The sequence below is a fragment of the Papio anubis genome, chromosome X (genome assembly GCF_008728515.1).
Source record: "Papio anubis isolate 15944 chromosome X, Panubis1.0, whole genome shotgun sequence".
In the NCBI taxonomy this organism is placed as follows: Eukaryota; Metazoa; Chordata; class Mammalia; order Primates; family Cercopithecidae; genus Papio; species Papio anubis.
The window spans coordinates 120,942,126-120,957,917 of NC_044996.1; the positions used below are offsets into that span (position 1 = coordinate 120,942,126).

Below are 15,792 nucleotides of genomic sequence, written 5' to 3' on the forward strand. Positions count from 1 at the left end.
AACTCTAAAATCAGATCACCATGGAAGTAAAATAATGGAATGCCTATATATATAAAGGAAAAGAAAAAGCAGTGATATTTTCAGATTCCATCCAGTAACAAAACCAAGGTTTCCCAAATCTTGCCAACAGTCTGATCAATTTTCCAAAAGCTTAATGGGAGGAAACCACCCAACTATCAATAGGTCAGTAACTGCAGCTGTCTCCACTTTCAAAAGCACACAAAACGTAAGTGCTACAAAGACAGTGAGGCCAGAGCTATGACTTTGGTGCCTGAGAGCTGCCCCAGAGCCAGGTAAACCACGTCATGTTAAAATGCAGCCTTATCAGATCTTAAAGGCCCAAAAAGCTCTCACTTCCTCCTTCTTTCCTTCCTTTCCTCCCTTCTTTCCTTCCGTTTCTACTTCCCTCCCTCCTTCTTTTTTTGAGACATGGTCTTGCTCTATCATCCAGGCTGGAGTGCAGTGACACGATCACAGCTCACTGCAGCCTCAACCTCCCAGGCTCAAGGGATCCTCCCACCTCAGCTTCCCATGTAGCCGGGACCACAGGGGTGCACCACTATGCCTGGCTAATTTTTTTTGTAGAGACAGGGGTCTCACTGTGTTGCCCGGGCTAGTCTCAAACTCCTGGACTCAAGTGATCCTCCTGCCTCAGCCTCCCAAAATGCTGGGATTACAGGCATTAGCCGCAGTGCCTGGACCAATTCTTTATTTAAATTTAAAAGCTGGTCAAGATGCAATAAGCCAAGTTAGATATCTTTACCCTCAACTAAATTTTTCTCTTCCCCTTTACTTTGGAATAGTTGGTTCCTTTCTCCAAACAGGTTGGTCTAATTCCTGGTGACACCTTGTAGTAGAAAAACTACTGCTTACAGGAAAAAAAAAAAATCTGTCATTTACATATGTAAAGGTACAACACACTCAGAAGCAGAACAAGATTGTTTTTCCCTTTTCCTAACATAATTTTTTTAAAAACCTTTTCATTTTCTCCAAGAACGCAATCACTGTTGTCCCCAGTGGTGATCAGACTTCGAGGAACAAAATGACTTAAAAAAACAAGACTTTGCAAAGGGAGTCATTTGGAACCAAAGTATCTCCAAAGTATCTTAAAATACTTTCTAAAGGAAAAGAAGATGGCTGGGCCCTTAAACTTTAAGAATAGTAAGAATGGGGAAACTGGCCGCTACCTTCTAAGAGCTAAAGGCTCTGAGGTTCACAGAGCCAGTGTGATTATGACAGAAATCAAAATATGAAGTTTTGTAAAAAGATGGCAGGCTGTCAGACAATCTGCTTTCTGATGGTTTTATTTGAGAGATGCTATATTTACATGTGGGGACACTATGGAAGTTTAAACTTGGCTGGGCACAGTGGCTCACGTCTGTAATCCCAACACTTTGGAAGGCAGAGGCAGGTGGATCACCTGAAGTCAGGAGTTCGAGACCAGCCTGGCCAAGACAGTGAAACCCCGTCTCTACTAAAAATACAAAAATTAGCCGGGTGTGGTGGCGCATGCCTGTAGTCCCAGGTACTCAGGAGGCTGAGGCACGAGAACTGCTTGAACCCAGTAGGCGGAGGTTGCAGTGAGCCGAGATGGCACCACTGCACTCCAGCCTGGGCGACACAGTGAGACTCCGCCTCAAAATAAATAAATAAAATAAATAAATAACCTTATATAACTGACTAAATGAAAGTGACATAATGTTTAATAACCTCAATATGGAGTCAGGCATGCCATCAGTAGTTGCCATTCATGCAGCACCCACTCTGCAAAGCAAGCTGAGCTGGGGAAGCTGTGAGAGGTTACAAAGAAGAGGTAAGTGCCTGTCCTTTGGAAAGAGACAATGAGGATAAAATCTAAGAAAAGGAGGAAGGAGCAAAATCTCTTTAATGCAAGTGTGGCTGTGCAAAAGTAACTGGAAAATCAAACAAATGGGAGGTCAGTCTGCAGGGAGGGGACAAAAGTGGTTAACACGGGAACCAGAAGCCGACAGGGCGAGACTGGAAGATGAAAAGCAAGTCCAAAAGAAAATGTGAATCATTTCCTACCAACTCATTCAACATTCAGAAGGTTCTATCTTTATGCCATAATAGTCCAACTTCTCCTTTTCTTATATAATTAAGAGAATTTTTAATTTATCACAACTGCTTAAGGGAAAGAGAACTCAAATTTGGGCAAACATAACAAGGAGCCACCATAATATTAACTGCCAGTGAAAAACAATAAATTGATCCAAAATTCCAGAGAGGTTTACAGAAAAAAAATATGGAACAAGACATGTGAAAGTTATATTTAAGGAAATAAATTCAGGCCAGGGACAGTGACTCATGTCTGTAATCCCAGCACTTTGGGAGGCAGAGGCGGGTGGATCACCTGAGGTCAGGAGTTCGAGACCAGCCTGGGCAATATGGAAAAATACCATCTCTACTAAAAATACAAAAATTAGCCAGGTGTGATGGCAGACGCCTGTAATCCCAGCTCCTCGGGAGGCTGAGGCAGGAGAATTACCTGAACCTGAGAGGCAGAGGTTGCAGTGAGCCAAGACCATGCCACTACTCCAACCTGGGCAACACAGCAAGACCCTGTCTCAAATAAGTAAGTAAGTAAATAAATAAATAAATAAATAAAATAAATTCAATAAATGTTTATTCTGAACATTAAAATGTGATGTTTTCACTGCTCCCAATAAGGAATTAACATATATTTATCTGAAGCCACACTGTCCAATAGAAATATGTGAGCCAGGCCGGGCGCGGTGGCTCACGCCTGTAATCCTAGCACTTTGGGAGGCTGAGGCGGGCGGATCACCTGAGGTCGAGAGTTCACGACCAGCCTGACCAACATGGAGAAACCCCGTCTCTACTAAAAATACAAAATTAGCTGGGCATGGAGGCACATGCCTGTAATCCCAGCTACTTAGAGGCAGGAGAATTGCTTGAACCTGGGAGGCAGAGGTTGTGGTGAGCCAAGATTGCGCCATTGCATTCCAGCCTAGGCAACAAGAGTGAAACTCCGTCTCAAACAAACAAACAAAAGAAACATGTGAGCCATATATATAATTTAAAATGTCCTAGTAGCCACAACATAAAAAAGAAATAAAGTTTTTGATAATATTCCATTTAACCCAACATATCTAAAATATTACCATTTCAACATGCAATCAATATAAGATGTACTGATATTTTACGATTTTTACATTAAGTCTTTGAAATCCAGTGTGTATTTTATACTGAAAGCACATCTCAATTCAGAGGCTAAATTTCTATCAAAAATAATTGACCTATAAAGAGATTTCATAAAATTTACAGGTGATAAAGTGGGTTTACATATCCAAAATATTCCACACAGATGTAAAAATTAACTGAATCAAGTATCCGTTTTAAATTTAAATTGAGTCAATTCAGTTTTTCGACCACATTTCAAGTGCTCAAAGGTCTCATAGCTGACAGGTGGTGACCCATATGGGACAAAGGTCTATAGAAATAAAGTATTAACTATAAAGATAACCACTAGAACCAAAAATTCAAGCCTAGCTATTTATTAAAATAAATATGGCAAAACAAAGCAAATATATAACATAGGAAAACTGAGGTATTAAAAACAGAAAGCAACAGAACATTACAAATGCTGACCATTACAGATGACAGATCTATCATATCAGTAAGTATAAATAGGTTAAACTTACCGCATGAAAAAGATTCATTCACAAAGCAAAACCCAACTTTACACTACATTTAGAGACATATTTAGAGCAAAGTAATTCAGAAAAACTGAAAACAAAAGGATGGCAATGCCATCCCAGGAAATATAAACAAGAAAATAGGGAACTAGATCTCAATGTCAAATAAGGATGAATCCAGGCCAAAAAGCCTTCAACTAGTAAAAGGGCAGCACTCTAATGCTAATGGGCCTATCTCACAACGAGGACATGAGTTAATAAGCATCAAACATAACACTGATAGTCATAAAGCAAAAACTATAGGAGCTATATGGAGAAAGAGAATCATTATTAGGAGGCTTTAACTTCTCTTGTGTTTGATCCATGACAAATCAGGTGGATAAAAAAAGTAAAGTTACACAAAACCTAAATTACATCATATTACAGAGCTGATCTATCACACTCTGCAACCTGAGAAGAGAGTATAACCTTCTTTTTGCTGCCCAAAGAACACTCACAGAAAACAACCATATAATGAGCTTCAAAGTTAACATCAATAAATTAGAGAATAATTCAGACAACATTCTGTAATCACAATGCAACAAAACTAGACATAAATAAAATTAAAATACAGAATGCATCTTCACTGGAAATTTTTAAACTCCCTCAAACAACTCTTCATTCATAGGAAAATAAAAACCCGAAGATGCAGAAGAGCTAAGAGAAAAAGGACCAAATACACACACATCAGCTGCTAAAGCAGTGCTCAGAGGAATAACTAACCTTAAACACTGAAATAAACAAAACAAAGAAGAAAGCATTTAATTTTATTTTCTTATACTTTAAGTTCTGGGGTACATGTGCAGAACATACAGGTTTGTTACATAGGTATACACATGCCATGGTGGTTTGCTGCACCCATCAACTTGTCATCTACATTAGGTATTTCTCCTAATGCTATCCCTCCTCTACCCGCCAACCTCCTGACAGGCCCTGGTGTGTGATGTTCCCCTCCCTGTGTCAATGTGTTCTCATTGTTCAACTGCCACTTGTGAGTGAGAACAGAAAGCACCTAATTTTTAAAAGAGCAAAATAAACCTGAGATCAGAGGGAATTATTAAAGTTAAATCAGACAATAAACTAGATAACAAAAGTCATAAAACTAATAAATCCAACCAAATAAAAAACAACTAACTTAAGAAGAAGGGGGGACAAATGTCACAGGGAAAATTAAGACTGTTCAATGACAACTATCTCAGCTATCCAAACTGACTTAAAAACCTCAATGAGTAGGATAATTTTCTTTATTTTCTTTTCTTTTTTTTTTTTTTTTTTTTTTTTTGAGATGCAATTTCACTCTTGTCACCCAGGCTGGAGTGCAAGGGCATGATCTTGGCTCACTACAACCTCCGCCTCCTGGGTTCAAGCAATTCTCCTGCCTCAGCCTCCCCAGTAGCTGGGATTACAGGTGTCCACCACTATGCCCAGCCAGGTACGTATTTTTAGTAGAGATGGGGGTTTCACCATGTTGGCCAGGCTGGTCTCAGGCTCGACCTCATGTGATCCACCTGCGCCCGGCCTCCCAAAGTGCTGGGATTACAGGCGTGAGCCACCGAGCCTGACCAAGTAGGATAATTTTCAAGAAAAATATATCAAAATGGACTCTAGAAGAGACAGAAAATCTACAGAGATCAGTAACACAGAATAGAGAAAGCTGTCAGAGAGCAAAATTCCCCAAAACATACAGGTTTAAACACTTTCATATGAGGTTCTACCAAATCTTTAAAAAACAGATAATTCAAAAGATAAATTAGTCTTAGCATAGAAAAAGAAAAAAATTTATCTTCTTGAGAACAAAAATTTATCTTTTTGAAACAACCATGACATTGATAAAAAAATCTAACAGACCACACATACAACATCTACAGAAAAACAGCACATGGATATCAATAAAACAAACCCAGGAGTTCATCATTCTATTCTCTCTACTTCTGTAAATGTTTAAGGTCTAGAGATCTATTGCACAACATGAAGAATATATAATAGATAATAAAACTGTACTGTATATGGGATTCATGCTAAATGAGTAGATTTTAGCTGACCTTGCCACAAAAATAAAAAAGGGTGACTAAGTGAGATGATAGATATGTTCATTTGTTTCACTGTAGTAACCTTTTAACTATATGTATCCCATAACATCATGTTGTATACCTTAATTATACACAATAAAATTTATGTATGTATTTACCTATACATGTGCATCCCCCAGGCTGGAGTGCAGTGGCACAAACACAGTTCACTGCAGCTTCAATCTGGGCTCAAGCCATCCTCCTGTCTCAGCCTCCTGAGTAGCTAAGACCCCAGGTATGTGACACCACCACTCCTGGCTAATTTTTTTTTTTAAGAGACAGGATCTCGCTATGTTGCCCAGGGCTGACCTCAAACTCCCGATCTCAAGCCATCGTCTGTCTTGGCCTCTCAAAGCACTGGAATTACAGGCACCCGCCTAAGTTTTTTTTTTTTTTTTTAATTCCATAATAAAAAACTAAAATAAAGACATCTTTAATCAAGGAGAAAAAAATTCTATCTAGATATACCATTTTTTTTACCAATCAAAAGTTTGACAATAATGTGGTGAAGGCATAGGAAGACAGGTATTCTCAGAAACTTCTAGCGAGGGGGAAAACAGACAACCTTTATGGAAAGCAATTGACAATGTTCGTCAAAATTACAAATGCACATACCTGCTGATGTAGCAATCTCACGTTTAGGAATCTGTCCTATATATACACCCGGACATGCATGAAATGACAATGCGTATATTAATTCACTGGAGGGCAGGTTGCCATAGCAAAGACTAGAAACAACCTATTAATTGTAGCCATCAATAGGGAAAGTTGGCTAATAAATTCTAGTACATTCATATAACCAAATTCTCAGAAGACATAAAAAGGAAAAACAAAGTTCTGCAGGTACAGATATACAAAGGTCTGTTTCTAAGGTATTAAGATCAAAAAACAAGGTACAGACAAAGGTATAAACTGTCATTTATGCAAAAAAGGGGAGGCCAGTGGGCACAAGTGGGAAGTAGGCTTTTCTACGTCCTTTTGCACCTTCTGAATTTGGAACCATGTGACTGTAATCTTAGGCCCAAAATAAAAATCTCATTTTTAAAAATGCCACCATTTGGAATGTACTATTGCCATTAGAAATTAAAAATCCATTTAGAACACTTGTTATTCTTGCTATATTTGCTAACTGTGTGGCAGGCTATATTTCAAGTCAAGATGGAGTTCAAGAAACTTTCATTATTTTAAAAAGCATAGAGAAAAATACTGCACATAGATGAAAGGGGGCCAGTAGATCAGACAGATCATCTGATTAATGATGCTTAACTCTGGATATGCTTTAGAATGACAGGGGGATCTCCTAAAAATACCAATGTTCTGCTCTCCACCCCAAGCACCCCCAGATCATTTACAACAAAAATTCAGAGTATGAGGCCCTGGCCTGAAAACCACTCAAGTAAACGCTTCCAAACAGTGATTCAACAGAAGTCCAGGGGACATTTTGCTCCCCCAGGGGACATTTGGCAATGACTGGAGACATGTTTGGTTGTCACGACTTGGAGTGGGAGGTGCTCATGGCATCTAGTGGGTAGAGGCCTGGGATGTAGCTCAACTTCCCACAGTGCACAAGACAGTTCCTACCAAAATTACCTGGCCTGAAATGGCAAGAGTGCTGAGGCTCAGGAACCCCTGCTTTAAAATAAAATCACTGCTTCTGAAGTAACAACCAGTTTTAGCCTCCACTTTTGAACACGGGAAATAATCTCACTTACTGGTGTGTGGTACATTCCCATAAGAAAGCCTATTTACCAAGGTTGTAACAAATTGTGTATATCCTATGCATCTCCTTTCTCTGGTCCCTGTCTAGTTACTCTAGTCAAAATGTATGTCCCATTTGTAAAGTACTCATGGAGAAAGGCATGAAGTTCATAAACTAGTAGACTGTGGGCCAACTTGATCCATCCATCTATTTTGTTTATGCCAAAGTTCTCTTGAAATATACTGAATTGGTGCCAATCAGCTGCCCCTTTGGAGCTAGCCATATACCAGGGATTTGTCACAGTCCTCCACTCGTTGGCTTCATTCACTTATCCACTGCCCGCTACCTGGTGCTTTCAGCGTCTGAGTTGGCCCTCTCCTGCAGTTTTCTCTAATCATACAGGGGCATGAAGCCTCTTCACTCCTCCTCTCTCCTCACCTTAAAAATATCCCACACCCATTCTGAATTCTCCAACTCCCACATCACTTGCCAAAATAGAACTGCTATGAAGAGACAGAACTAAGAGAAAAGTAGAAGTAGAGATGGACTTTTTGCAACAACTCCCTTCTTTTAGTTGTCCTGTCATTAAAGATAGGCTGATTAGAACCTGATTCATCTCTGGGTGTTACAAACTAGTCTTGTCACTTCTAGCAAATTCCACTACAACTATATCTAGCACTTGAAGGAAACCCTTATTATGCTTCTCTCATGACCTTAGTGAATCCCTCCACCCCTCCCAAAATAGATCAGAAGACTTTTATAGGAAATACCTATCAAAAGATTTGGTAGTTTTCTTTTAGAAAGTTCACGCCTTCTCCTTTGAAATCACAATCGTAGAGTGGTGAGCTGTGCTTTTAAAGATCGCCTGATACAATCTACTCATTTTATTAATGAGGAAAATGAACCCCAAGTGAGGTTTGGTCACTTAGTCAAGGGCACATTCTGAGCTAGTGGCAGAGCCAGAATTAGAACATTTGTTTCCAGATACTGGCCCCACAGGTTTTCCATGATAACAATATCCTCCACTGTGGTTTTCCTACTCACATAACATCCTTGCCAAAATACCTATTAACACGGGTAGACACTAGCTGCTATGGAAATCAACTAACCAAAATTTTGGCTGGCTATTGGAGCTATCACTTAAACTTTGAGGGTGGAAAGAACTGGGCGTTTCTGGATTCCTTTTGTTCCTTTTATTGTGAATTATCCTGTCTCAGTTTACACTAATGAAAGGCTGATACCTTCAGAATCTTCCCTAAACCTAAAAGATGGAAAACGTGCCTATATTTATAGCAACAGCAACACTTTCTAAACTCCAAAGTCAGAAACTGCCTCAAACCTCTACAGTTCTCAAGACGGTAAGTAAAACTACCAACAGCTTTTGGGAGTGAAGTTTTAAGACACAAAGATCAATGTCTCATTGAACTTTGACTTTCATCATCATTCTCTGGCAAATTGGTTTCTAAAATTTTAATTTGGTCTCAACTTTAACCTATTCCTCTCTTCCTATCCTAGCTTTTCCAAAAAAAAAAAAAAAAAAGTATGGACATCACTTTTTGCATATCAGGTCTTCCTCAAATGTTCTACCTCCTTGGCACTTTAGTTTTTATGCCCAACTGACACTATCACTGACACCCTTGACATTTACACAAAATTCATTAAATTAACAGACACCCCACAATTTTCCCTCGAGAGCTTAGAACATCTTTGCTGCTGGATTTATTTTCCTTCAGGGATGCTGAGTTCCATTCTGATACCTCAATGCATGCGTTTTACTTTTAGGTGTTTCACAACCAGCTCCTTCGTTTTCTGGGGAAACATGATCCAGTTAACAGAAGGTGGTGGAATCTATTCCCATCTCAGCTAGGCCTGAGGCAGGCTGGGAACCCGGATCTTCTTTGGTCCCACCTCAATCCGTGAAAGCCGCCCACCAGCCCACCGGACGGGGAAATGTGGGTGGGACACCAATGGAGAAGAGAAACGAAAGGTGCTGGCACTAAAGCCAGAGTTGTATTAGACCCTGCTCTGATGCTACGAACCCAAGCGTCCGCTCTTCCCAAGCATCTAAGGCGTCTGCAGTGCAGGCCTCTAACTGCTTTAACATAACCTGATGAAGACAACAGTTCGAGTCCTGCCACTCCAGCCACACAGCAACACCTTAGAGCAGAAAAGGGAAAAAATGCCGTTGCATAATTTATTCAACCTCAAGGTATTTCTAAACAGTTCTTACCCAACCAAAAAAAAAAAAAAAAATCTAAAAATAAAAACATTAAAAAGCCACCCACGTCTCGTTCTGAAGTTTTAAGGGCTGTGAGGTTTGTGTCAAGTAGATGTGAAGCTAACGATGGCAGGTTTGGGGAGTCTCGCCTGCGATGAGGGTCCTGCAATGAGACGCCGTTTCTGTGTCTCTGGGTAAGTCTCAGGCTGGGTGCGAGGGGGCCAGGCCCTGCCCCTCCACGCCCCGAAATCCGAGCCTCAGGAGAGCCCCCCGGATATCCCCTAGCCCCGCCTGCGGTTCCCACGGACTTTACCCCGAAGCTGCGGAGATCTGAGGTGGCAGCCTGAATGGCGGCGGCCCCGGGCCCATGGGAACCCTTGGCCCCGTACTCACCGAAGTCCAGGAACTGTTTGATGGAGAGCGGCGACGGCGAGAAGCGCGAGTAGCGCTCGATCTGCTTGGGCACCGGCTGCTTCAGCAGCCACCGGAACAGCCGCATCCTCGCCGAGGCGGCGCACAGACCCGCCTAGACGCCCGGGTGGCCGCAAGGGCTGGCGCAGCCAAGCCGCACGGATAAGACACGTTTGCTAAGCGCGCACCCCGACCTCGATCTCGGCCTCGGTGCCGCCGGTGCAGCCGCCGCAGCAGCAGCAACAGCTCCCGGACCGCGGCTGGCCGCCCGCGGCTTCCCTAGGCTCCGCCTCGCTGGGCGGAGTCGGTTGCTGCACGTACGCGGCGCGCGAGGGGCGGCGAAGAGCGCGAGGGGCACGCGGCCGCGCGCGCCCTCCACTGATTGGCCGCCGCCGCCTCTGTGACGTTTCTTTTTTTGTCCCGGCGCGGCGCCAGAGCCCCAGCTCTCTGGCTCGTGGAACTCAGCCCAGCCCGGCAAGTGCAGCCGCTCTCGGCTCCGCCCCTGGCTGAGTTCTCCACCGCCGAAAGGTAGCCGAGGTGCCTGCGGACTGGGAAGAGGCCGGGAGACCGGAATCCGATCCTCTGAGCTGCTCAAGACCCTTCTCAACCGCAGGCGCCTTTTCAGGGAGGAGGACTTGCAGTTCACTGCCTCTTGACACTTGGATTTTATGGCCTAACTAGACTGACTCTGTTTCATGGCCCAGCCCCACCCCCACCTCCCCTGCCTCACTCCGGAGGGAACACCTTTGGAACACCTTTGGACTGGATTGTTAGGTCGCTGATTCTCTTTTTCGTGGCTCCTTGCCCCTCCTTCCCTCACAAGATAAGCCACCACTGCATTTCACATGTCCCCCACCACCGTTGGACGGGATCCATTGTGAGGTCAAGGGTCACTAGCATCCCCTACCTCCCCAGTGCCAGTGGACAGGATAATTGCAAGGTCACTGACTCTGTTTCATACCTCCCCCCACTACTACCATTGGAAAGGATCAAATGTAAGGTCACTGACACTTTCTTTCATACGCCTTCTCTACACCACCACCATAGGACAGCTCCCTTCACGCTTCACCACCACTTTTGGACAGGAGTCTATGCTTACACAGTGTTGGGTATTGTTTATCTCAAGTGAACTTGAGAGCCTGGCATGGTGGCATGCACCTATAGTCCCAACGACCCTGCAGGTAGAGGTGGGAGGATCACGTGAGCCCAGAAGTTCAAGATCTGCCTAGGCAACATACCCAAACCCCCCTCTCAAAAAAAAAAAAAGTGAACTTGAACTCAGGGCTCAGTATATGAAATTGTTATTTCCTATTATGAGTGAATAAACTACCGCTTACTTTAGCCATTTCCACCAAACCTTGTTTTTTTTGTTTTTGTTTTTTTTTTTTTGCAATGTGTAAATATAAACATATGTAACTAAAAGGACAGGAAGAATGTTCTTTAAGGAAAGGTACAAATGTGACTGGAAACCACTCCTCGGGTCTCTGATTGGATTAGTTTTCTCACTGTATGAGATTATTGGTGGGTAGCTATTTAGCTTTTGTGCCCTCAGTGGATGTTTATGCAACCAATTCTTTACTTAATAAAATAGTTGCATCTCTACTCTGAACGCAAAGAAAAGTAACATACACAGTAAAAGACATCAGCCGGGCGCAGAGTCTCACGCCCTGTAATCCCAACACTTTGGGAGGCAAAGGTGGGCGGATCATGAGGTCAGGAAATTGAGACCATCCTGGCTAACATGGTGAAACCCCAGCTCTACTAAAAGTATGAAAAATTAGCCAGGCGTAGTGGCGGGCCCCTGTAGCGCCAGCTACTCGGGAGGCTGAGGCAGGAGAATGGCGTGAACCAGGGAGGCGGAGCTTGCAGTGAGCCGAGATTGTGCCACTGCACTCCAGCCTGGGTGACAGAGCAAGATTCTGTCTCAAAAAAAAAAAAAAAGACATCCAGTGGTCTTCTAGACTTCTGGATTTTCAAGAACATCTTGGTCATCTTGGTAGTCGTATGTAGACTACCATGTCTTTTCCATTCAAATTAAATCAAAGCATTAAAAAAGACATACTAACAACTTCTTTAACCAGGAGCTTTACCAGAAGAGCTAAGTAATCCAGTTGGTGTGCATGGGCAGACAAAGAGAAGACCAGTGGCCTGTGGTTCCTAAAGTGCCTCTCAGGGGCTACCTGGAAGCGGAGCGGTAATTGGTGGCAGTCGTCAGTGAGCAGGAAGAAGCTGGATACTTGTTGAGAGGGAGATTTTCTCAGCCGAAGCAACACAGCGCTGATCTTTCTGAGCTTGCAAATCGCTTGTTTCACTTCTTCCTTTTCCACTGCACAAAATGCTACTTAAAATCCATTCTGTTGATTTGATTATTTAAACTTTCATGTGCCTAATTTTATTTCTGCTTCTCCAAAAGGTGACAAAGTCCTAGAAGTTGGGAACAATATGAAAGAGCCCGATATAATGTAAAATGTGCTCAGACGAGGCTAAGGTCACCTAGCCTGTCTGCGTTGTGGATATTTTTATGTCAGATTAAGATACCTGATTAATCTCCCTGGCATTTGTGACAGTCAAATGAAATAAACCATACGTAATATAAATACAAGGTACTGTACCTCTTGTGTACAGCAATGCATGTATTTTTACCTAATACTTTCATGATAACTTGCAGAGGCCAGAAGTGACACCAGTGTGTTGATAAATAGATCTTGATGAACTTTTTTCAACTCCTTGTACACACCAAGGTCTTGTGCAGACCCCACTCCCAGTGGCTCTCAAAAGTGAAATCCCTGGACCTGCGGCAGCAGCATCACCTGAGAACTTGTTAGAAATGCAAACTCTTGGGGCGGGCGCAGTGGTTCACCCCCGTCTAATCCTAGCACTTTGGGAGGCAGAGGTGGGCAGGTGGCTTGAGCTCAGGAGTTGGAGACCAGCCTGGGCAACATGGCAAAACGCCGTCTCTACTGAAAATACAAAAATATTAGCAGGGCATGGTGGTGTGCTCCTATAGTCCTAGCTGCTTGGAGGGCTGAGATGGGAGGATAGCTTGAGCTCAGGAAGTGGAGGCTGCAGTGAGCCAAGATTGCACCACTGCAAACCAGCCTGGGTGACAAAGTGAGATCCAGTCTCCAAAAAAAAAAAAAAAAGAGGCTGGGCATGGTGGCTCCCACCTGTAATCCCAGCACTTTGGGAGTCCAAGGCGGGCGGATCACGAGGTCAGAAGATCGAGACCAGCCTGGCTAACACGGTGAAAACACGTCTCTACCAAAAATACAAAAGTTAGCCGGGCGTGGTGGTGCACACCTGTAATCCCAGCTACTTGGGAGGCTGAGGCAGGAGAATTGCTTAAACCCTGGAGGCAGTGGCTGCAGTGAGCCGAGATTGCACCATTGCACTCCATCCTGGGCCACAAAGCAAGACTCTGTCTCAAAAATAAAAAATAAAAAAAAGGAAAAGATCAGATCAGGCCAGGCGCAGTAGCTCTTGCCTGTAATCCCAGCACTTTGGGAGACCGAGGCAGGTGGATCGCCTGAGGTCGGGAGTTCGAGACCAGCCTGACCAAGATGGAGAAACCCCATCTCTACTAAAAATACAAAATTAGCAGGGTGTGGTGACACATGCCTGTAATGCCAGCTACTAGGGAGGCTGAGGCAGGAGAATCGCTTGAACCCAGGAGGTAGAGGTTGCAGTGAGCCAAGATTGCACCATTGCACTCCAGACTGAGCAGCAAGAGCGAAACTCCGTCTCAAAAAAAGAAAAAAAAAAAAAAACAAGAAAAAAAAAAAAGAAATGCAAACTCTTGGACGGCACTGCAGCCCTACTGAAGCAGATCTGCGTTTTAGCAAGCAATGAGGGTCTTAAAGATATGGCCACAAATTATTTGATACTCCTCAAGAGATGGAGCTTAATTCCTCTCCACTTGAATGTGGGTTAGACTTAGCTCATGCTTCTAACAAAGAAGAGTGTGGCCAGAAGTGATGAGATCTCATTTCAGAGACTGGGGTCCTACAAAATACCTGATCAGTACTCCTCAAAACTATCAAGGGCATTCAAAACAAGGAAAGCCTGAGAAACTGTCACAGCCAAGAAGAGCCTAAGGAGATATGACAACTAAATATAATGTACTATCCTGGTTGGGATTCTGGAACAGAAAAAAAGGATATTAGTAATGATAAATGTTTGCGGTGATGGATATGCTAATCATCCTGATTTGACCACTCTACATTGTATGTATCAAAATGTCACTATATACCCCATAAATATGTACAATTATTATGTGTCATTTAAAACATTTTTAAAGGATATTAGAATAGGGAGAGATTTGTTAAAGGATACAAAATTATAGCTATACAGGAGGAATAAGTTCTAGTGTTCTATAGCACTGTAGGGTGACTATAGTTAAAACAATGTATTATATAGTTTCAAATAGTTAGAAGGAGAATATTGAAGTTCCCAACACAAGGAAATGGTAAATGTCTGAGATGATGAATATGCTCATTACCCTGATCTGATCACTGTGTAACCTCATGAATATGTACAATTATTATTTGTCATTTAAAAATATAACTAGAAATTTTAAAAATAGGTCAGATGTGGTGGCTCATGCCTGTAATCCCAACACTTTGGGATGCTGAGGCAGGTGGATCACCTGAGGTCAGGAGTTCGAGACCAGCCTGGCCAACATGGTGAAACCCCGTCTCTACTAAAGATAAAAAAAATTAGCCGGTCATGATGGTGGGTGCCTGTAATCCCAGGTACTTGGGAGGCTGAGGCAGTAGAATCGCTTGAACCCTGGAGGCAGAGGTTGCAGTAAGCCGAGATCGCGCTATTGCACTCTAGCCTGGGCAACAGAGTGACACTCCATCTCAAAAAAAAAAAAAAAAAAAAGAAATTTAAAAAATAAGGTAAATATAGGCAATCATTCTAGCTAAAAGGAATAAAATATTCTAAAATAAATGGACAAAGGGATATTAGGTAAAACTAAGGCATTCTGAATAAAGTATAGACTATTGGTTCATGAATTATAGCAAATGTACTGTACTAATGCTCCCTGCCTCCCTACCTCTCTCCCTCCCCCCATCTCTTTCTCTGTCTCTGTCTCTCTCTCTTTCCTATGATCCTCCCCCTGTGGAGCCTTGAGATGACAAAGCTCTAGCCAGCACCTTGATTGACACCTCATTGTAATCTTGAGAGAGACCCTGAGTCAGAACCACTCAACTAAGCAGCTCCTGGGCTCCTGACCCCCAGAAATCCTCAGTTTGTTGTAATAAGTGTTTGTGGTTTCCAACTGCTAAGTTTCTGGATAATTCATTATGCAGCAACAGTTAACTAATATGCAAGCCCTCCAGGTAATTTTTTTTTTCTTTGAGACAGACTCTCACTCTGTCACCCAGGCTGGAGTGCAGTGGCATGATCTTGGCTCATTGAAACCTCTGTCTCCTGGGTTCAAGCAATTCTCGTGCCTCAGCCTCCTGAGTAGCTGGGATTACAGGTGCGCACCACGACGCCTAGCTAATTTTTTGTATTTTTAGTAGAGACGGGATTTCGCCATGTTGCCCAGGCTGGTCTCGAACTCCTGAACTCAGGCAATCTGCCCACCTCCGCCTCCCAAAATGCTAGGATTACAGGCATGAGGCACCGCGCCCGGCCACGTGCAGGTAATTCTGATGCACCTCAGGTGTG

General features: G+C 43.0%; 1 protein-coding gene across 2 annotated transcripts in view; it reads right to left on the reverse strand.

The window, feature by feature from the left end:
* PDK3 (pyruvate dehydrogenase kinase 3) overlaps window positions 1-10,431 on the reverse strand; it is a 74,605-nt gene extending 64,174 nt beyond the window's left edge. For both annotated transcript variants that reach the window (XM_003917513.3, XM_021933046.2), the window contains exon 1: window positions 10,096-10,431. In XM_003917513.3, coding sequence (XP_003917562.1) covers window positions 10,096-10,201 — 106 coding nt within the window. In that variant the 5' untranslated portion in view covers window positions 10,202-10,431. The remainder of the gene's footprint in view (window positions 1-10,095) is intronic.
* Between the last annotated feature and the right edge of the window lie 5,361 nt (window positions 10,432-15,792).